A 23,124-nucleotide genomic window follows, 5' to 3' on the forward strand; every position below is an offset into this window, starting at 1 on the left:
TCTTAAAACACATTCAGTCTCAATAGCTATGCAAATATTCTTACCTCCTGGCTTTAGAAAATTTAATTACAAAAAGGGGAAATCATGGAAGCTTTCTTCATTATCTATTATTAGCATTAGTAAAAGGCACATGATGCAAGAAAGCAAGCTTATATAGCATCAGCCAAAAAAAAAAAAAAAAAACACACACACATTCTTCTCATTTCACTCATTCACACGCTCCAAATGTTTGTCTAGTTCTGCCTTGAATCTGTTTAAGCTATCAACTTCTACAACGACAGATCGGAAGTCAGCAATCAACCACCTGCTGGCTAAAGGCAAATTTATATAGCATCAGCCAAAAAAAAAAAAAAAATCCTTCTCATTTCACCATATACTCACTCCAAATGTTTGTCTAGTTCTGCCTTAAATCTATTTAAGCTATCTACTTCTACAATGACAGATGGAAGTTTTTTTTAAGCAATCAACCACCTGCTGGCTAAAGACAAACTTCCGCACATCTATCCTACAACTGTCTTTCCTCAATTTGAATTTATGCCCTCTCAGACGATTATTCTGAGCAAGAGGAAGAATCCCATCAGCATTGAGCATGCTCAAACCATAATTTATTAAAACAATAATAATAATAAATAATAAATAAATAAACAAAACAATAATAAATTTTTTACCCTTAGAACTTAACGATAAGTTTGATTGTTTAAACAACTACAATGAAGAGGGGCAGTGCATATATAATATATCGTATATGACAAAACAGATTTGTAGTGGTAATTTACAACTTAGGAATAGATATTAGGCTAGAAATATACAAAAGAGCATTTGAAACTACCCTTCAAACTCATTACTGCAGGATAACTTCAGAAATTTGTTGGCTGCATGGGATGTTGAAGCATTAACATATCTATCAACTTCCAGATTTATCATGGAGAATCATCTTTTTGACTTGTTTTGACCTCTTCTCCACCTCACCATCATGATATAGTTTTCTCTCTCTTTGTAAGAAATAGTAAAACTGCAACTTTTCTGTTAAATTTGGAATTTTTGAAGCATTCTGTAAATTTTTATTTTCATTTATGAATTGGCCATCAGGAGTGCAGATCTATTTTGAACAAAGTGCATGGAATGTGGGAAATGTTTCCTTTGTTTTGTTATGTGTAACCACAGCATGCATCTTTTGTTTTTGATTGGTGTGATGTAAAGCTAATTAACAATATCCTTAGTAAGATGCTAGAGGAATACAATGTAAAATTGTGTGTGTCATTTTTGAGGTCATGCTCGTGACCTTAAAAATGACATTTTAGAGAGATAAAGAGCTTAGTTATACAGTGAAAATTTGAACTTCCAAGATCTTGAAACAAATTACCAAAAAAAAAACAATGTGTTATTGGGTTCACATTACGGTATTTTAACAATATGATGATGTCTCTGGAACTGATTAATATCGTAAAGCGGGGTACCCTGCATTGTATAGCTACGCGCATGGTTTGGAATGCGGTATTTATGAATGTTTAACATTCATTTTTTTGCAGTTAATGTTTATATTTTCGATTTTGTTGATACTTGGGGGGGGAAAAAACTCGGGAACTCGTAAAGCGAGAACTGCCTGTATTGCAAAGTCAGGATAAGATAACATGCTTGCTTTGTGTACTGTATGTGGATATATTATAAAGTGCTGGTGCGGGATTAGTAATAAGTAGCCACCCTAGATAGCAGAAGGTTCCTGCTATCTAAAGTGCTCCTTATTAGAAGTTGCACTGTATAAAAAAATTAATTTCAAATAAACCACAATAAGATGGTAGGAAACATGATGTAATTGGACATTTTAAAAAATTAACAAAATGCAAATTAGATGTGTCATGTGTGGAATGTTCCACACATGATAATGTCATGTGTGGAATGTTTATTCACATCATGATGCACTGCACCATCAGATGTATGGAGTTCCACAGCAGATGACCCAAGAGACACCCTGAATGTTGTGACAGTGAATGTTAGAAGAAGAAGAAGAACTCTTTATTGCATACAAAATGCACATGCCGTACACAATACCCTTCACGGCTACAAGCCAGGGGTTAGCATGTTGTGGTGCTATCAACAACATGCTAATTGGACACTGGAGGACTGGAAGTGAGTGTGCTGGTGGGATGAGTCCAAATACCTGGTGCAACATGCCGACAGATCCCTTCATGTGTGGTGCAAGCAACACAAGTTCATGGACCCATCATGCATGGTGCCTGGTATCCAGGCAGGTGGCAGTGGTTGCTTAATATGGGGCATGTTGTGCTTGCAACAACTAGGAACCCTGGGCATATGGACCAGCATTTCACTGGTTAGGTCAACTGGCAGCTCTTAAGAGACTATGTACACTGTGCCATGTCGCTTTTTCCTGGACAGAAATAGGATCTTCCAAGATGATAATGCACCATGTCATTGGGCCCACAGTGCACAAGCGGTTTGTGGAACAATGTGAACATATCCCCCATCCTGGTTGACCTCCAAATTCACCTGATCTCAATCCAATTGAACACCTGATCTCAATCCAATTGTGGGATGTTTTGGAACAGGAAGTGAGGATATAGGCACAACTGTCATCTATTCCTACACTGTGGAAAATCTTGCAGGCAGCATGGCTGCAGATCCATACGGATGTCTTCAGACATCTATTGGTGGCAGTGGTTGCATCTCATTAGTGGTTGGAGTCAAGACCTAGGCGAATAGCATCTGTTATCTGTGTGAATGGTGGCCCAACACGGTATTAGGTGGGTGGTCATAATTCAGTGATCACTCAATGTAAATATCTTCAAAAGCAACACTGTGTTCATGGGACTTCTATATTGCTTTAAAACTATATTTAATCTATGAATTTCTTTTTTTCCATATAGACCATGGAAAAGAAATAATAATTGCCATATTTCTATTTGTCCAATTGAAATGAAATTTGAGATGGCCTGACAAATCTTTCTAAAAGAACTAAATATCTAAATATAAATTTCACGAAAATCTCTCCACTGGGAATCGAGTTGCTGCATGCAGATGGATGGACATGATGTGGTGAAGACAATAGGCACTTATACATATATATGCAAACATACCTAAAAATAAACATCAGTTTTTAGTTGTATTAATTGGCTGGTTGTATCAATATATCAGATACAATGGTAATAACCAACTCTGGATGGTACACAAGCCAGAGGGGTTAACATAAAGGACAAAATATTATATAAGTAGAGAACAATAGCAAGTTAATTACAGAAGAAAGATAAGCAAACATAACATTGCTCAAATTAAAAGTACAACATTATGTTTTATTTTGTATTATGTTATATATTTTTGTGTGTTACAGGCAACATACAAAAATATAATACAGCATAAGTCATAATACTACGAGGTGCATTCAAGTTATAAGATATCTATATTTATTTGTCATAAAATATGTGATACAGTAATGAAACAAGTTAATTTTCAACATAATATCCTAGTAGGAATATGCATTTTTCACACCTTTTCTGCCAACCTGTGAAAGCTACTGCAAAGGTTTGTTTGGAGGTGTGTTTAGACCACTGGGGAATGACGAAAGCAGCTGCTTGTTGGTTAGGAAAAGTTCAGCCATGAAGAGCATCCTTTGTTGTTGGAAGCAACCAAAAGTCTTCAGATGCAGGGTAAGGTTAGTATGGAGGATGTAGGATAATCTGTTTTGTTTTCTGTAAAAGAATTGTGCACTTTAGCAGTTAGTTAAAAGGTTCCATGTTGCACAAGGAACCTTTTAACTAACTCAGGAAGCCTTAAAGCTGTAATTTCTGAAAAAAATTATGGTTTCTCTTTTATGGATTTCATGGAATAATCTTTACATGTTGTATTCCCAAGAGCACTACAGAGACAGGAAGCTCATGTGAAAAGATTCTAAAGAAAAATTTTCACAATGCATTTCAGAAGTCCACATGGACTGAATATTTGATACCATCAAGACAATCATACTGCTAAGATACTGCAAATTTTTTTTACAGAAAATGAAGTTGAGGTTATCCCACAACTAGTTACCTGATCTAGTGACTTGACTTGCTTTCACCGACGAAGGGTGTTCTTTGCAACAGAACTTTTCCTAGCTGACAAGTAGCTGCTTTGGCCATTCATTAGTGGGCTAAACACACCTCCAAACAAAACTTTGCAGCAGCCTTCACAGCTTGTGTTTTTCCTAGAAGTTTGTGTTGCAAAATGACTTAAGTTTCATTTCTGTATCTTGTTTATTTTATGAGAAAAAATTTGGAGATCTGGTATGCTTTAAATCCAGACTTAACATTAACCCACTTAATAATGGTGTACTCTGCTAAATCAGTGCCATTCAGCTTAGTATTAGAAGTTAAGCAGTAGACTAAATCTCAGCACCATAGTGTTTTGGTTTGGGGCACCACCGGTGGTTTCCCACAACTGCACCGTCATTTCTTGTATGAAGTAAACAGAACTCTGTGAATGCCAGAAGTGGGTGTAGCGTGTTGTTTTCTGGAGTAGTGTTGGTTTCTGTTGTTCTGGCTTTTGACTGCAGGGCCCTAAATGGGACTCTACTCCACCACCACTAGGAGATAAGCCAGGCAGTCCATAGTTCTCTGACTGGCCTCTGCCAGGGTTGCCTGAGCTTCCTGACAGCACCATATAACAGGTGAATAAAAATGTCCAATTTTACATATTTCATTATGGTGTGAGGAGTTGAGACACGGACAAGATTTTGTTTAAGCAGTCATACCCTGTACAGTATACTACTTGGTTAATATACATTTTGAACATAGGAGCATTTCATTGTAGTAGACGCTAAGATCTTTCTGAACAGAAACTGTGTTGATGTATAGGTTGTGTAACATGGGTAATAAAATAGGTGCAGCCAATTTTTTATAGATGGTCAGATGAGCAGATTTATTTGGGTCAGTGTCTAAACCAAAAGCCTTAAAGTAGTTAGACTGTAATAAAGTGCATAATTTAATTTAGGTATTGACTGATGGTTCATTACTTGATAGAGTTAGCCCAGATCTTCAAATATTTAGCTTAACCAATTATTAGGATGTTATCCTGAATGAGGAGAGAAAGGATAGCCAAAACAATAACAGCAAACAGAGTATCCCCCCCCCTTCTTCGGGAATACCCATTGAAATAACTTTATGCAGCATTTGATTGTAGATAAAAGTATGATTAGATAGTGATTCTTGTAAGACTATTATAGAATAATAGAATTCAGGCAGAAGTTTTATAAGAATCATTCGGTGTACAAAATCAAAGGCAGAAGTTTTCTATTTTCAAACTTTTGCAGAAAATCTGTTTAAAAGTTTGAAATTACAAGAAGACATTGCAATAGGCCACCTATCTTTCATTTGAACTGAATGTATATTTTTTGTGATAGGGATGAGTTTATACAGTGACCGACTTAAAAAAATATTTCTCCTTTATACAATAATTAATAATATCAAGAATGTAAAAACTTGGACATTTTAATAATAAAATTTGATACAAGGATAGAGGAAGACAGTTAATTACAGTTTTTACTAAATCTATGAGAAGCAATTGTATGAAAGGGAAGATTCTGGTTTAAAATCTTCCGCTATCTTTAGGGATTCAGGTAAAATACAAAAGTTAGTTAATGAACACAATGCATTATATTTTGGGCTAGTTAGAAATCAGCAGTAATTCGTGGTTTTTAACAAAAAAAAAAAAAAAAAAGAGCTTAAAGCAATGACTTTTATGATCAAATCAAGAAAACTTTGTTTCAGCACATGACAGCCTAATTGTTCAGTGCTTTAGCTACGATATAGCCTAGACCTTGACATGTATTGATATGTCATGTATATTGGAAAAAAAAAAAAGATGGATTTCTAATTCCTATTTTAATGAAATTTTAGGCTTGACAAGTCATTCTGAAAGAGCCAAATATAACATTTCATGAAAATCCATCCACTCTGAATTGAGTTATTACATGTGTAATTGGCCCCGAGTGCCAAGCGAGTGACTATAGCGATTTCTAAGTGATAATAAAGCGATTTTCTCAAAGAGCGGCTGATAATTATAGTAGTATCCTTCGTTTCTCACAGTTATTTAATTTTGCTGTTCTAAAGTAAAGAATTTAGCGTACCTAACAGAAAGGAAAGACACCTTTCTTCTTGTACATAGGATTATTTATTAACGCACTAACTACTAACCTTCCTTTATCGCTTGGTCACTGGTGGCACCGCTCCTGCCTCCACGTGGCGGGGCTGGAAATCTGGGAGAAGAAAGCCACCCTCCCAGGGCAAAAAGGAGCAAACATGGACAAAATTAAATAGTCCACTTATGGATCTTTTGATCCAGACCTAGATAGACATGATCGAGATCATGATGACACAACATCCCATGCTAAACGACAAAAAAAAGAAGGAACGGATAATACCGTACCTCTCTTTTTAATTCTACACTCCTCCACAGACCAACCATTGAGTAAGCTTTCCCCATTTTTGATACAAAAATGTCTTGAAAATGTGGCTGGCCCTCCAAAAATGGTTAGGCGACTGAGATCCGGAGACTTATTAATTGAAATGACCGAACGTAGACACGCTGAGAGACTGTTAAAAGTATCTACCTTTGGTGGAATTCCCACGAAGGTTACCCCACATGCCACCTTAAACTCCTCTAAAGGGGTAATATCAGAGTGGGATCTTTTAAACGTATCGGAGGATGAACTTGTCCAGGAACTACAAGATCAAAATGTGACACACGCAAAAAGAATCGTCATCAAAAAAGATGGAGAGCCTGTCCCTACTCGGACAGTGATACTCACATTTAAAACACCGAACCTGCCTACCACTATAAAAGCTGGTTACCTTAGGTGTCAGGTAAGACCTTACATCCAGAACCCAGTCCGGTGCTTTAAGTGCCAAAAATTTGGCCATTCGCCAACTGTATGCAGGGGAGTTTCTGTCTGCCCAAATTGCGGGTCCTCAGATCACAATCAGAGTGAGTGTTCTGCTGCAAAAATGACGTGCGCGAACTGCAAAGGTGACCACCCGGCATATTCCAAAATCTGTGAAAAATGGAAAACTGAAAAAAAAATAGTACAATACAAGGTCGAAAACAAAGTCAGCTACCAAGAAGCAAAAAAACTAGTTTCACCTACTATAAACAAAAATAGTACCTATGCTAATGTAGTAAAAAAATTCCAAACAGTCTCCACTCAAACAGATGTCACAGTTCCCATTACCAAGTCAATTTCTGATTGGGCTAGAACTGTCCTCTCTGAGCAACAACCAAGTGTGCATAAACAACAACCCAAACTCTCAGACCAGGCAAATAACACTCCTCTGACAATACCAGCTGCATCTCCTCCTCAGATATGTGCTAATACATCCGATATTACAAACCCAAAATCAAAGAAAAATACCCAGGACATAATCATGGATACAGATGGGACAACTATACATGAAGAGCCAATTTTAGAAATCTACGCTGAAGAAGAAATGGATACTGGTCGGCCAGTTTTCAAAAAAGACAAATCAAAATTGGAACGAAATAAGCCAGCCACCCTCAAAAAGCAGTCAGATACAGCTCCATCAACTAAACATAAATAATGGCCTGTGTTTTACAATGGAACTGCAGAGGCTTTCGTTGCAACACAGATGACATCCATGCTTTAATTAACCGGTATTCTCCAATTACTCTTTGTCTTCAGGAAACTTACCTAACCTTACAAATTTCTCCTTCGATAAAGAATTATTGCCTTTATCGAAGAGATCGTAATAGAACAAATGCTGCCCATGGTCGTGTAGCAATCCTAATAAATTCAAATATCCCAACTAAACATATTCCACTTCAAACTGAAATAGAAGCTATCGCTGTTCATATAACTCACTGTATTTCAATGACAATTGTCTCAATTTACCTACCACCAAACCATACTTACTCCTTAAAAGACCTTGAAGATCTCTTCATACAGATACCTCCACCCCTCTGTATATTAGGAGATTTTAACGGGCACCACCCCTTATGGGGCGATCCTAAACTAGATAGACGGGGTCGACTAATTGAAAGCTTTCTAGAGTCGCAAAATCTTACCATACTCAATACTGGTGCACACTCACATACAACTCCCAACTGGACACACCTCAGCAATAGATCTCTCAATTTGTTCTCCAGTCCTGGTCCCAAGCATAGAGTGGCATGTTTCAAATGATCCTATGGGCAGTGATCACTTTCCAATCATATGCAATTTTTTAATATCAAAGACTCCTTCAAACAAACCCCGCAGGAAATGGAAATTTGTTCGGGCAGACTGGGCAAAATTTCGGACATCAATCTCTCTTGATAAGGAAAAAATCCAGCTCCAGAATATTGATAATGTGACAGACTACATCACGTCACATCTTCTAAAAGTGGCCAAGGAGACAATACCATTATCAAATCCCCCTGATCGCAAGCATTATAATTACTGGTGGAATGAGGAATGTACAAAAGCAAAGAAAGCAAAAATTAAAGCCTGGAATTTATTTCGGCAATGTCCAACCACAACCAATCTCATTAACTATAAGAAACTAAGAGCAAAAGCACGATTTGTACAAAGGCAAGCCAAGAAAGAATCCTGGACCCGTTTTGCATCGACCTTTAACAGAAACACTGATCAGAAAACTATATGGAAAAAAATTAGACAGTTATCTGGTAAGTTTCCTACTATACCTTCTCCAATTCTCTCCTGGAAAGGACAAGATCTATCCAGTCCCTTAGATATTGCTAATGCTTTGGGCAGTACGTTTGCTGAAATCTCAGCAGCATCAGCCTTTTCTACATCATTCAAACGAATTAAAAATACCAAAGAAAAGCATTCTATAAACTTTCACACTGCCCGCCTTCTTTCATATAACAAACCTCTGCAATACTCTGAACTTTTGCATGCTATTAGAACAGCCCACAATGGTGCTGCAGGGCCAGATGGGATTTATTATGTGATGCTACAACATCTTGATGACAAAGCTTTGTGCTTGCTGCTGGTTTTTTACAATCGTATATTTTCAGAAAATGTTTTTCCAGCTTCCTGGCATCACTCTACTGTTTTGGCACTTCTAAAGCCTGGGAAAGATCCAACCAACCCCCATAGCTATAGACCGATATCTCTCTCAAGCTGCCTCAGCAAAATCCTAGAAAAGATTGTCCACAGAAGACTCGTCTGGATCATTGAGTCAGAACATCTAATGAGCCATAGTCAATATGGCTTTCGTAAAAATAGGTCGTGCTTAGATCTTATGGTCAAGGCTGAATTCGCCATTCGAAATGCCTTCGTTAAACGTGAACATCTTGTAATGGTTTCAATAGACATAGAGAAGGCTTTTGACACCACCTGGCGGCATGGCACACTTGGTGATCTATACGCCCTTGGTCTGCGGGGCAACCTTCCTATATTTATTCAAAACTTCCTATGTACTAGATCGTTTCAAGTTCAGTACCAACATGCTCTCTCTACAACATTCATGCAGGAAGAAGGTGTTCCACAAGGATCAGTACTGAGTGCCACTCTGTTTGCTCTTAGAATAGATTCTATTACAAGACAGCTTCCAAATTCAGTCGAAACTTATCTTTATGCAGATGACCTCTCCATCTCCTGCCATTCCCAAAATATGAGGTCTATTGAACGGCAGCTTCAGATATCACTAAATAAAATACAACAGTGGGCTAGCACCAATGGCTATCGGCTCTTGCAGCAGAAAACAGTTGCAATTCATTTTTGTAGGCAGCGCAAACTTCATCCTGATCCCGAACTTCAAATTTCTAATGTCTCCATCCCGGTCACTAATAATATCAGATTTCTCGGATTAATCCTTGACAATAAATTAAATTTTATAGACCATATTAAAAATGTACGTACTTGCTCTCTAAAAAAGTTAAACATTCTCAAAGCTTTATCCGCCCAAACATGGGGTGCAGATCGTACTTCTCTGCTTCGGCTATACAGGTCATTAGCATTAGCATTAGTAGAGGCATTTGATGCAAGAAAGCAAGCTTATGCAGCATCAGCCAAAAAAAAAAAAAAAAGAAAAAAAAAAGTAACATAAATAAATAAAAATAACCACTTCCACTTCACCCCTCTGTTCGTTCGAAATACCTGTCCAGCTGAGCCTTAAACTTATTTAGGCTATCAACTTCCACGACAAGGGATGGAAGTCTGTTCCACCCACCAACCACCCGCTGGCTAAAGGCAAATTTCCGCACATCTATCCTACATCTGTCTTTCCTCAATTTGAATTTATGCCCTCTCAGGTGATTTTTCTGAGCTAGAGGAAGAATCCCATCAGCATTGAGCATGCTCAAACCATTCAAGGCTTTGTACACCTCTATCAGATCACCCCGCTGGTGCCTAGTTTCCAGACACTGTAATTTGCAAAACTTAAGCCTTTCTTCGTAAGAGAACCCCTTTGTCCCATTCACCAATCTAGTTGCCCTTCTCTGTACTCGTTCCAGCAGCTCTACATCCTTCCTGAAATGAGGCCTCCAGGCCTGTATACAGTACTCTAGGTGTGGCCTTACCATTGCCTTATACAAGGGAATAATCACCTCCTTATCCCTGCTAGAAAAATTCCTGTATATCATTGACAATACACCATGAGCTACTCTTGCAGCTCGTCTGCACTGCTCAGAGAACTTCATATCTGCCTGCACCACCACCCCCAGGTCCCTTTCATTCTCTACCACTGTCAGTGTAGTACCACAGAGTTGATACGTTGCTCTGGGGTTGCTGTTTCCCATATGTAGTACTTTACATTTGTCAATGTTAAACTTCATTTGCCACCTCGAAGCCCATCTGCTCAACCTTTCCAAATCCTGTTGCAGCAGCATAGTGTCAGTAGTGTCCTTGACAACCCTGCCAACCTTCGTATCGTCTGCAAACTTGGACATTAAGCCTGATATACCATCATCAATATCATTTATAAATACAGAAAACAATAAAGGCCCCAATACTGAACCCTGAGGGACTCCACTAATAACATTAGTCCACGATGAGCAGTGTCCATTGATTACCACTCTCTGTCTTCTCCCCCTCAACCACCCCTTTATCCATAGCAGCAACTTGCCTCCAATGCCACACTGCTCCAATTTGTGCAGCAGTCTTCCATGTGCAACAGTATCAAAAGCCTTTCTAAGATCCAAGTATATAATATCAAAGTTATTCCCTGCATCCAGTTCTTTTGTGACTGCATCATAGTATCCAATCAAATTGGTCAGGCAAGACTTCCCCTTAACAAAACCATGCTGTGTCCTAGCTATAACTGAAGTCTTGTCTAGATGATCCTGCAGTGCTTCTTTCACCAGTGCCTCCATTAATTTTCCGGGAACAGAAGTTAAACTCACAGGTCTATAATTACTTGTGTCAGCCTTTGATCCCCCTTTGTGAATTGGGGTCACATTTGCACATCTCCAGTCAATGGGTACCTCCCCTGAGTCCAAGGAAGCTCTCATAATTATGGCTAAGGGTTTGCTTACCTCCTTTGCTGCCTCCTTTAATATAACTGGATAGATCCCATCCACCCCAGGTGCCTTTCTTGTGTTTATCTTCAACAATTTCTCCTCCACTTTGCTCTCAGTTATTACAAGATTCTCTAGCTTACTGCTAGAGTTGAATACACCTCTGGCATTCCCCTCGCTGAATAACTCCTCATGTGTGAATGTCGATGCAAAATATTCATTTAGTTTGTTAGCTACCCGAGCAGGGTCATCAACAGTTGACCCATCGATCTCAAGTGGACCAATCTGATTCATCCCCTTCCTTCTAGAGTTTACATAAGTAAAGAACTCTTTGCTGTTTTTCTTCGCATCCCTTGCCAAGGATCTCTCGTAATCTGCCTTCGCCTGCCTAACCTCCTTTGTAACTTGGTTACAGATCAACTTGTATCTATCATAGGCGTCCGTGTCACGTGTTAATTTGTATGTATCCCATGCATTTTTCTTCTCTGCCATATGCCTCATTAGTTCATCTGACAACCATTTAGGCCTAAACCTTGAACAATATTTCTTAGTTGGTATGTAAAGCCTAGTAGCTTCCACGATAAGTTCTTTGAATGCTTCCCATTTTGAATTTGCTGTTGGCAATATCATCAGTTGATCCCACTGTATAGAATTTAAATACTGTCTCAGTCCATTGTAGTCGCCTTTACGAAAGCAATACCCCTTCCCTTTACCCCTAATGGTAGTTACCTCTTTGAGTAACTCCCACTTCAGCACACTGTGATCACTGCCACCAAGTGGTTCATTTATCTGCAGATTCCTAATGCATGAAGAATCACTACTGATAATCAAATCAAGAGTATTACTCCCTCTAGTTGCCTCCCGAACATGCTGATGTAGAAAACAATCATCCAATAAATCCACAAAAGCCTTGCTACTGTGTGAGTGACCAGCCCCCAAATTCCAGTCAATATCTGGGAAATTAAAATCCCCCATTATAAGACTCTCTGATTTACTGGCCCACTCTATTTCTCCGAACAGTTTCTTATTATACTCATCAGAGTCATTAGGCCTATAGCACACTCCTACTCTCAATTTTGATCTCCCAATGCTTATGTCACACCAAACTGACTCGACACTGCACTGTCCAGCGATGTCGACTGGCTTCACTTCCTTGGATTTTATGTGTTTTTTAACTAATAGCATAACCCCTCCTCCCTTCCTATCCTGTCTATCCTTTCTGTAGACATTGTACTCCCCAAATTCCAGTTCTGCATTTCTTATATCTGTGTGACACCACGTCTCTGAAATCCCCACAATATCTGCCTTTGATGTTTTGAGCAATACCTCAAATTCATCAAATTTATTTACTAAACTCCTAGCATTGGTGTACACACAAGTATACATGCACCTGTTCTTTTTCTTAGCTACCCTAACACAACCCATGTGTTTACTTGTACCCCAATGATTCCCAGCAGTCTCTGAAATATCCTGCATCTTATTTTCCAGGCTGCGGCTCATTCCAATAGAAGCAGTGCAAGAATCACTTTCACCTCTGCCAGTGGCTACTGTTAATCTATTAGTCCTTGTATCCCCCCAATCTAGCAGTTTTCCGACCCACCTAACATTGCCTCGATAGCATCAGCAAACATTCTTGCACCCTTTCTATTTAAGTGTATCCCATCCCTGTAGAAGCAGTCTCTCCTGTTAACAAGTACAGACCAGGCTGAAAAAAATTCTACCCCTTGAGCCCTGCACAATCTTTCCAGGGCCGAATTGATTGACAGGGCTCTCATCATATACTCCCTCCTATCGTGTCTGGGCAGAATTGCAGACACTTTCAATTTCAACCCTAATTCACGGCTTTTTTTCATCAGTGACCTGTACTTGTCAAGTAATTCCGCCGGTCTCCTACTCTTAATGTCATTAGTGCCAACGTGTACAACTATATCACCTTTTGTGCCCTTAAAAGATTATATCCGCTCTACAACGTCATCAACTTTTGCCCCTGGCAGACATACCCTGGTCCTATTCCACCTATCCTTTTTACAAAGCATGTTTCCCGTTTCCCTGACAATAGAGTCACCAACAACTACTAGTTCCTTTGGGACCAGCGCATTCTGCCTTGGGGGTTGCCGCTGTGTTCCGCGATGACCAAGTGCAAGCTCTGGCATTGGTGTGGGCAGCTGAGAGCTTGATGGGCCCCTCACTTGTAATCCTTCGAGGGCATCCACCCTATCCTTCAAGCTCTCATATAGGCCCATAACAACGCTGAGTTGTCGCCTTATCTCCTTACACTCCTTGCATCGCACACACACAAAGACATCCCCCATGGCAGTATCATGTCCCATACTTGACTGCTCCGCAAACATCAAGCAAATAGTGCATCTTACAAGGCTGTGATTCAGAGGACAACTGCCCCCCTCAGTTCTCCCCTGGTCCACAGCATTCCCATTAGCTTGAGCCCTTTGCTTTGCTGCTCTGGTTTGAGTCATGATTTAGAGTTACTTTCAATAAAATTTCGATTTCTGTACAAAATTAAATCCTAAACTTGTATCCAAACACAGTTATAACGCTATATTTATGTTTCAGTAACGAGTGTTATCTACGGAATATTTACGTTTCAGTAACGAGTGTTATCTACGAAATATTTACGTTTCAGTAACGAGTGTTATCTGCGAAATCCCTTTATATAACTTTCGTATCAAGTTATGTATTAATTATTTGTTTTTACTAATTATTTATGTTACGTAACCTAAGTGGTTATATGTATAATTAATTATGTTAAATAAAATTAATTATATTACGTTTGTAATCTAAGTCGTTATATGTATTTATTTAAACGTACAATTTAACTGCTAACGAAGTTCAACTAACGCTATCTAGTACGGTATATCGTATCACAAAGGCGGGAAAATTACGAACGGTTAGCGGAGTTGAAACACGTGGAAACCTTTACCGATACTTTTATGCAATTACAAGGCCGAGTAAAGAATAAATACACCAAATTAATCAGAAAATCACAAAATAATGTTATACTACTAAATTTAAATCAAAAGTTTTAGAAAAACAATCAGATCCTGCCTTGATTATGGAGCTCCCATCTATGATTCTGCCAGAATGAGCGCATTACGCTGGCTTGATCCCATTCAACACAGTGCTTTGAGGATTGCACTTGGTGCTTTTAGAACGTCGCCCAAACATAGTCTCTATATTGATGCTCATGAGCCCCCATTATCGTTACGTAGAAAAACACTGTTACTAAAGTATGCCGTTAAGATACAAAGCTGTGCCTCGCATCCGATTCAGTCATACTTGTTCAATCCACCACTAGAAAACCTCTTCATAAATAAACCTAGCATAGTAAAGCCAGCTGGTCTTCGTCTCCTTGAACTGATGGAAGTTTGGAATCTTTCCGTTCATTCCGTACAACAGGTAGCAACCTGCTGTCAACCACCATGGACTTCTCTTCCTCTAGTGACTTGTGACACTTATCTCTGCCAATGGGGAAAAGACATTTTACAAGCATCTAATATCATACAACTTCTTGCAGTTCACACTCAAAGATATAGTGATTTTTCCCCAATTTATACAGATGGCTCTAAATCAAATTCAAACGGAGCAGCGGCAGTGTTTCCGAATACCGTTATTTCAGTATCCCTTCCATCTGAATTCAGCATCTTTTCAGCTGAAATATATGCAATTAAACTGGCCTTACAAAATCTCTGTGCTGATCGATCTTTAAAATCAGTTATTTACACCGATTCGCTTAGTTCAATCATGGCTTTATGTAATTTCTCAGATAAAGTTCACCCTGTTATAGAGGAAATACGAAGCATATTATTAAAAATTGAAGAACGCCATCAACAGGTAATCTTCTGTTGGATTCCAGCACATTCTGGTATTTTGGGCAATGAACTGGCTGATAAAGCCGCAAAAAATCCAACTAGCTTAGACTTAACTAACATCCCTGTTCCGCCATCAGACTTTGCATTAGCTATTCAAGCTGCATGCTTGTCAGAATGGACAAAAATCTGGCACACTCAAACAAATAATAAATTCTTTCAATTTAAACACGAACCAAAAAATTGGTGCTCCAGTATCCATACATCAAGACGAGAAGAAGTAGTCCTATCAAGGGCAAGAATAGGTCATACCCATCTAACCCATCTTTATTTACTTAGAGGAGATGATCCACCACAGTGTCCAATTTGCTATATAAATCTGACTGTTAAACACATACTCATTGACTGCCCCTACTATAGACAAGACAGAGCATCAACCCTGCTATCACTGGTAAATCTTAATAAACCAATAACTTTAGAGAATCTCATTGGTGACAAGGCAAATATTTTCGAATTTTTCAACTTTCTGAAGCAGATTGGACTTTTTAATCTTTTCTGATTTTATAAAAATTTTTTGATTTCCCTATATAAAAAATGAATAGGTGCATTATAGCCATAGTAGCTTATGCGCCATTAAACGCTCATAACAACAACAACAACATGTGTAATTAGAACAGGAGATGCCCAGCTGTTAATTATGATCCAGAAAAGCCACTTTTAGTGAATGCAAGACACCTGGCTGGTAATCATTATTAAAAGTTAATGAGAGGTAACATGAACTGTGTCACACAACCAGTCATATGAGGTCTGCAACAAAGTGGTGATCCTTTGAACATAGTGAAAAGATCAGATCAGTAATCTTGCCATACAGTAATACCCCGACTTACGCTACCCCGATTTACGCGACCTCGGAGTTATGCGGTTCTTGATTTTTTCGTTTGGTGTATATCTAAAATTAGCTTACCAGTGATTTGGAAGTCAAATCATAAAGCCTGGGTGACAGCTTCCGTTTTTGAGGACTGGTTTGGTCACCACTTCATACCCGAAGTCGAACTTTATTGCAAGTCTAAACAGATTCCATTTAAAGTGATGCTTCTTATTGACAATGCACCCGGTCACCCTCCTGCCACCCTAATTAATTTCGACCCACGTGTGAAAGTTGTGTTTTTGCCTCCAAACACAACCAGCTTGCTTCAACCGATGGACCAGGGAGTCATCAAAACATTCAAGGCTTACTACACGAGGCATTCGTTTGCACGTCTGAATGAAGCTGTGAGACAAAATAGTGAGATATCTGTTAAAGACTTTTGGAAACAATTCAATGTTTTAGATGCCGTAAGAATCATTGATGAATCTTGGGATGAAATTCACAAAAAAACATTGAATGGTCTCTGGAAGAAACTTTGTTCATTTTTTTTCAAAAACGAGACGAAAACAACGCCAGAAACTGATCATGTCGCTCATGTGATAGAAGAGTTGTTAATCTTGCCAGGCAATTAGATTTGGAAGTCAATGGTGATGATGTCAACGAGCTGTTGGATTCACATAGTCAGGAGCTGACAATGAATGAGATGCGTGAGCAAAATGTCACTGAAGTATCCGACACTTCAGACCCAGTTCCACCAGAAAAGCACATGACAATTGCAAGTTTGACAGAAGGTCTCAGCTCAATTGAAAAGGGCTTAGAAATTTTAGATCACATAGACTCCAACGAAGAACCTGTTATAGCTACAAAGCAAGGAATAAAAAAATTAACTTGCTACAAAGAAATTCTGCGTGAAAAAAAGAAGGCGCTGTCTTCAGAAGAATTTGTTAGATTTTATGAAGCCATCGACATCGAAATAACTTTTTTACGTAACTCATTTATTTTTTTAATACATATTTTGTATTAATATGTAAAAATAACTGCAATTTTATTAAATATTTTTCTTCTAAACTAGTGTTTTTGTTAGTCCTTGGTCCCAATTAAACAAAACTTATATGTATTTGTATGCAAAGTTGTACCTCGACTTACGCGAATTCGACTTAAGCGATTTTCGTCGGACCCACCTATCGCGTAACTTCGGGGTATTACTGTATTTCACAGTCCTCTAGAGAACCCTCCCTTTACAAAGAACAAAGAAGAATGACAGTTTAAGGAACAGGGAACTTTAGGAAATGATATATTTATACAGGAATATAAGTTTAACTAATTTAGGAGAGATGTATTCTTCAATATTTTAGGAATTTTCAAAGTTTTTCAAAAATTGATATGCTGAGAATGTGGAAATCTTATTTATTGTAGGATGCATTGTTTGAGCAGATGAATATTAGAATAATATTAGAATATTTTAGAATTTGAGAAATTAAGTTTGCATGTTTATGAAATTGAAGACAAATGAATAGGAGCTTAATGATGACAACTGAGTATATGATTTTGTTTTTCTGGTAGATTCTTGTATCCATCTTAATGAACTAAATTTTAATTACACTATATAGTGGCGCCTCTGTAGCCAGGTGGGAAGGAGCAGCAGTGCGTAGCACACTCTTCTTGATTAGACCGGGGTTCGAGCCCGTCACCACCAAATACGGAGGATGCGGAAAGGTCAGGGAATGACCACCGCATATCCCGGAGCAATATGGCCTTAGTTGCTAATGCTCCTAAAAACCAAATAACAAACAAACAAACTTGATATAGTTATTTAATCAAATTGTGCAGCCATATTAACATGTCCCATTTGAGTAACTGTGATTTTAATCACCATTAAATGTGATAATATTCATGTATTCTCTGTGTTGGGAACCTCTCTGATACTATGTAGCCATCCTGGAGTATAAACAAAATTTTGTGGTCTGACATAGTAGAGTGGTTAACATGATAGTGCTTAAGTTTGAGTTGATCATAGTTTGAGCTCATGTGACTGCTAATTATGGTAATATTCTTGTATTCTCTGTCTCATGAATTTCTCTGACCTTACATCATTGTTCTGGGGTATAAACAGATTTTTTTTTTTTTTTGTGGAATTTGTTAGAAAGAATTTCTTACAACTGTTTTCAGAAATAATATTAGTCAAAAACCAGATCACAACTGACAAATTCTCATCCCCAAAACAAGTTGAGAGTATCCACATCAAATATTTCTCCTAACATTCATATTCTTGGAAAGGAAACTCGAACACATCTTCCATTAGTCAATATATTTAATGTTATTTTTATTCAAATCAAGAATTTCTGTATTTTTTGTATATGCTTAAGTAATAAAGTTTTCATTTGCAAGTTTAAATTTTTTTTTAAAAATGTAATAGGTAGCTTAGGGCTTTATTCCACAAGAATGTAAAATTTCATGAGAACAGTTTCATTACAATATTACTCATACCTAAATTGGATAAATGTATTGTTACTATAATAACCAGTTTAATGGCTAGAATATTTAATGTTTTTTATTATTTTCTTTACTGATATTATTTTTTGAATAATATCTTTTTTTAAAATGATTTTCAGGGTTTGGTGGTACCAGTAATTAGGAATGTGGAAAAGATGAATTTTGTAGATATAGAAAGAACAATTTATGAACTTGGGGAAAAGGTATGCCTAATTTTTTTATATTTCCACCCTTTATAAGGGAGTGGTAAAATTATATGGACTGTATTTAAAAATTTGTCTTGACTTAGCTTTGTACCAGGCTTTATTTTTAAAATTTAAATGTTAATTTACCTGTTTACCAAATTTAATTAAAAATAGGTTTGAGTAAGTATGGTATACAAAGCATATTTGTAATCTTAGAGGGGAAATGTCAGTACTGGAGTACCCTCAAGTAGTGATGCTTCCACTTAAAATATTTACTAGGACTTGATTTAGTACTCATATATTTACAGGAAATGGAAAGAAAATTAAAACTTGAATAATAACTGAATATCTGCTGATTTTAATTCTCCAAAGACTAAATAGGTTTTTAAAGATTTCCTCAGTTTAAGATCTTTAAAATAATCACATACATTATTTAAAAAAAAAATTACTGTTAAATTTTAAAATGTTAAATTATAAGCATTATAAAGATCTTACAAATATATTTCTTTTAAGAAGATCTGTAATCAAATGAATAGAGGTAAAACAGAAGTTGTTATTTTGCTCTGGGTTGAATTGTTTTAGACAAAGAACTTAAGCAACTGTATGAGGTGCCATTGCTGTCACTTACTTGTTTTTGTGATTGGTTTTAAAGCCAGCCATGAGGTGTCATTGCTCTGAGTTGCTTGTATTTTGTAGTTGATTTTGGAGCTGACATTAGCATTTTGACAATCCGGGATGTTGATGTACCAGCATGACATTTAACCCTTTCAGAAATGAAGTCCCCAAATGTATGGGCTCAGGGTAGCAAGTTTCTCGCTGCAGTCAGCTCTTTGGAGTAAATTTCTTCATGGAACTTTTAAAATGCATGAAAATGAAAACTTTCTACAGAAATGCTTTTAAATATTAATTTACTCTTATTTTGACTAGATTGCACGACATCACAGTGAAATTATTATCAAAAATCAATTCAGAATAAAAAACTTTGTTACTTCTTTTTTAAAAACATCTACATGTCTTTATGTATCACTTGATTCAATTTCATTCACTTCTGGATCTGAATTCCAGAGAATTTTGACTTTTGTAAGCTCTGATTGGACAAAAATGGCTGAAAAGTTCAACCTTCTCTGATTTTTCTAAAATGTTTTAATGCTTCTGTCATTTGTGAGCTGTGTCTAAACTTAGAAACACAGATAAGAGATGGCTACGCTCCTGGGAGAGGTTTGAAACGTATTTACTGCCATAGCTGAGTGGTCAGGCCCATGTGCATAAGTGCATATGCTTTGAATAACCGTGGCTCCAGCTCCTAAATATGGTGCTGTTTCTATATTTTGAACTCCTCTGGCCGTGTGGTCATCCCGGAGTAGTAATATTTCTTTTTATTTTTTATTTATTTGAAATGACCACACACACACACACACACACACACACACACACACACACACACACACACACACACACACACACAGTGGACAACTTATCCATATATTATTATTATTATTATTAATAATAATAATATATGGATAAGTTGTCCACTGTGTGTGTGTGTGTGTGTGTGTGTGTGTGTGTGTGTGTGTGTGTGTGTGTGTGTGTGTGTGTGTGTGTGGTCATTTCAAATAAATAAAAAATATTCTCATGAAAGGATTAAGGCACCTCTGGCTGTGGTACCATTTATGGATCTCACTCACCCACAATGCTATTCAGTTCAGTTTTTGGCATTTTTAATGTTTCCACTAGTCAATCTGTTTGTGTTGAGTGAAAAACCAAAGTTCAATGGCAGAAAAAACCCATGTATCCACTGCCACATACAAAAAACTTATGAAAATTCTTCTATTGAATTCAACCTGGGCCTCTTTCATATGATTTGGAAGAATTAACACTCACACATTAACACTCACAGCCTAACTTTCTGTGCTTTGGAAGATTGATTGGAGCTAAGAGAGACCTTGCAACTTGGCCACTCTTTAGTAACCTGTCCATCATACACCTCAGTAACCAGTCCATCATACCCCTCAGTAACCAGTCCATCATACCCCTTCTAAATGAATATGTTTTGTCTCTAAGTTGTGCTTATCCTATCAGCAATTGTAAATTTGCTGAAAAACCTAATTTTCTGATACAGAAGACCCTGAATTTCCGGAAAAAAAGCCATAATCTTTTTTACCAGAGACACAACTGACTCATCCATGTTTCGAAAATAATTCTTAAATTATTCTAATCCAGCAGAAGAACTTCAACCTGGTGATGCAGTGATGTAAGCAAGCGACAGCTGATCAGTAAGATTTATTTCCATTTAAGCTGAAAGCTGTCATACAACATTTCAAACTTTCAACCATTGGAGATTGTTTTTGTAATGTCTTAAAATTATAGCCAATCATACCATCTTTAAATTTCCATTTTTAAGAAAGGAAAATGTTTATACACAAAAATTTAGCTTTACAATTCAAAAAAAGGCTAAAAATTACATTTGTAGTCATATGGAAGGTGCATTTGTCTTATTAAAAATTAATTTGAAAATTATTAGAAGTTCATTGCTTTATAAAAATACTAACAGTTGCTTGAAACTGTTGTCCTCCATTGCATTATAGAGATATGTCATTTCATTCATTTGAAGAGGTCTGTGTTTAAATCTATCAGAATTCATAAAGGGCCTTTTTAGTTTAACAATTTCAGATGGTGGGTGTAGGATTCATCTGGTGCTTTTCAGCCTGCACAGTATGCAAATCAGTCTGTTAACACACACACACACACACACACACCCTACCTGTTAATGTTTGAACTAGCCTCAGGAAGCCTCAAAACAACCAACTACCCTAGACACAGGTACTTCATCTCCAGACTCACTTCTCTGTTTGTTCTCTTATTGATCATATGGGTTAGTTTTAGCCTGCAATTTATGTAAGCAACAGCAGTGACTCAGATTTGTCACATTTAATCATAGTGGCCACACAAACTATAGTTATTAGGTATTTAATCTGTTTATTGCTTACAGGTGTAACTCACATCTGGTTGCTTTTAAACTGTGGTGCTTTTATCCCACATTTATCCCATATAAGAAAAGCAACTGGGGTGGATGGGATCTATCCAGTTATATTAAAGGAGGCGGCAAAGCAACTAAGCAAACCCTTAGCCATAATTATGAGAGCATCCTTGGACTCAGGAGAGGTTCCCATGGACTGGAGATGTGCAAATGTATCCCCAATTCACAAAGGGGGATCACGAGTAATTACAGACCAGTTAGTTTAACTTCTGTTCCAGGTAAAATAATGGAGTCACTGGTTAAAGATGCATTGCAGGATCATCTAGACAAGACTGCAGCAATAATTCAGACACAGCATGGGTTTGTTAAGGGAAAGTCTTGTCTGACAAATTTGATTCCTAGGATATTATGATGTGGTTACAAAGGAACTGGATGCAAAAAATAATTTTGATATCATATATTTGGATTTCAGGAAAGCTTTTGACACTGTTGTGCATGGAAGACTATTATACAAATTTAGCAGAATGGTATTAAGGGTAAGTTGCTACAATGGATAAAAGGATGATTAAGTGGGAGAAGACAGAGGGTGGTAATCAATGGGTGCTGCTCTTCGTGGACTAATGTTATTAGTGGAGTCCCACAGGGATCGGTGTTAGGTCCACTGTTGTTTTGTATATTTATCAATGATATTGATGAAAGGTATATCAGGCTTAATGTCGAAGTTTGCAGATGATACAAAGGTTGGCAGGGTTGTTAATGACAGTAATGGTAGTGTGCTACTGCAACAGGATCTAGATAATTTGGGCAGATGGGCTAAGAAGTGGCAACTGAAGTTTAACCTTGACAAATGCAAAGTACTGCATATGGGTAGAAGTAACCCCAGAGAAACGTACCAACTGTGTGGTACTACACTTAAGGTGGTAGAAAATGAAAAAGTAATTGTGCAGTCAGATATGAAGTAATTGTGCAGTCAGATATGAAGTTTTCTGAGCAGTGCAGACAGGCTGCCCGGGCAGGTCATGGGGTTTTGTCAATGATATATAGGAATTTTGTTCGCAGGGAGAAGGAGGTGATTGTCCCTCTGTATAAGGCAATGGTCAGGTCATGCCTTGAGTACTGCGTACAGGTCTGGAGGCCTCATTTTAGGAAGGATGTAGATTTACTTGAGCGTGTACAGAGAAGGGCAACAAGATTGGTGAGGGAAATGAAGGGCTCCTCTTACCAAGAGAGGCTTAAGTTCGCAAATTGCAGTGGCTGGAGACTAGGCACCTGCGCGGTGATCTGATTGAGGTGTATAAGGCCTTGAATGGGTTGAGC

General features: G+C 37.7%; 1 protein-coding gene across 1 annotated transcript in view; it reads left to right on the forward strand.

Annotated features, from left to right (window-relative positions):
* Positions 1-23,124, forward strand: part of LOC150089839 (dihydrolipoyllysine-residue succinyltransferase component of 2-oxoglutarate dehydrogenase complex, mitochondrial) — a 286,282-nt gene that overhangs the window by 216,411 nt on the left and 46,747 nt on the right. Inside the window, exon 12 of the mRNA XM_090389672.1 lies at positions 18,765-18,848. Coding sequence (XP_090245798.1) covers positions 18,765-18,848 — 84 coding nt within the window. The remainder of the gene's footprint in view (positions 1-18,764; positions 18,849-23,124) is intronic.

Source organism: Mastigoproctus giganteus, chromosome 2 (genome assembly GCF_048544385.1).
Source record: "Mastigoproctus giganteus isolate SK-2022 chromosome 2, ASM4854438v1, whole genome shotgun sequence".
Lineage (NCBI taxonomy): Eukaryota > Metazoa > Arthropoda > Arachnida > Uropygi > Thelyphonidae > Mastigoproctus > Mastigoproctus giganteus.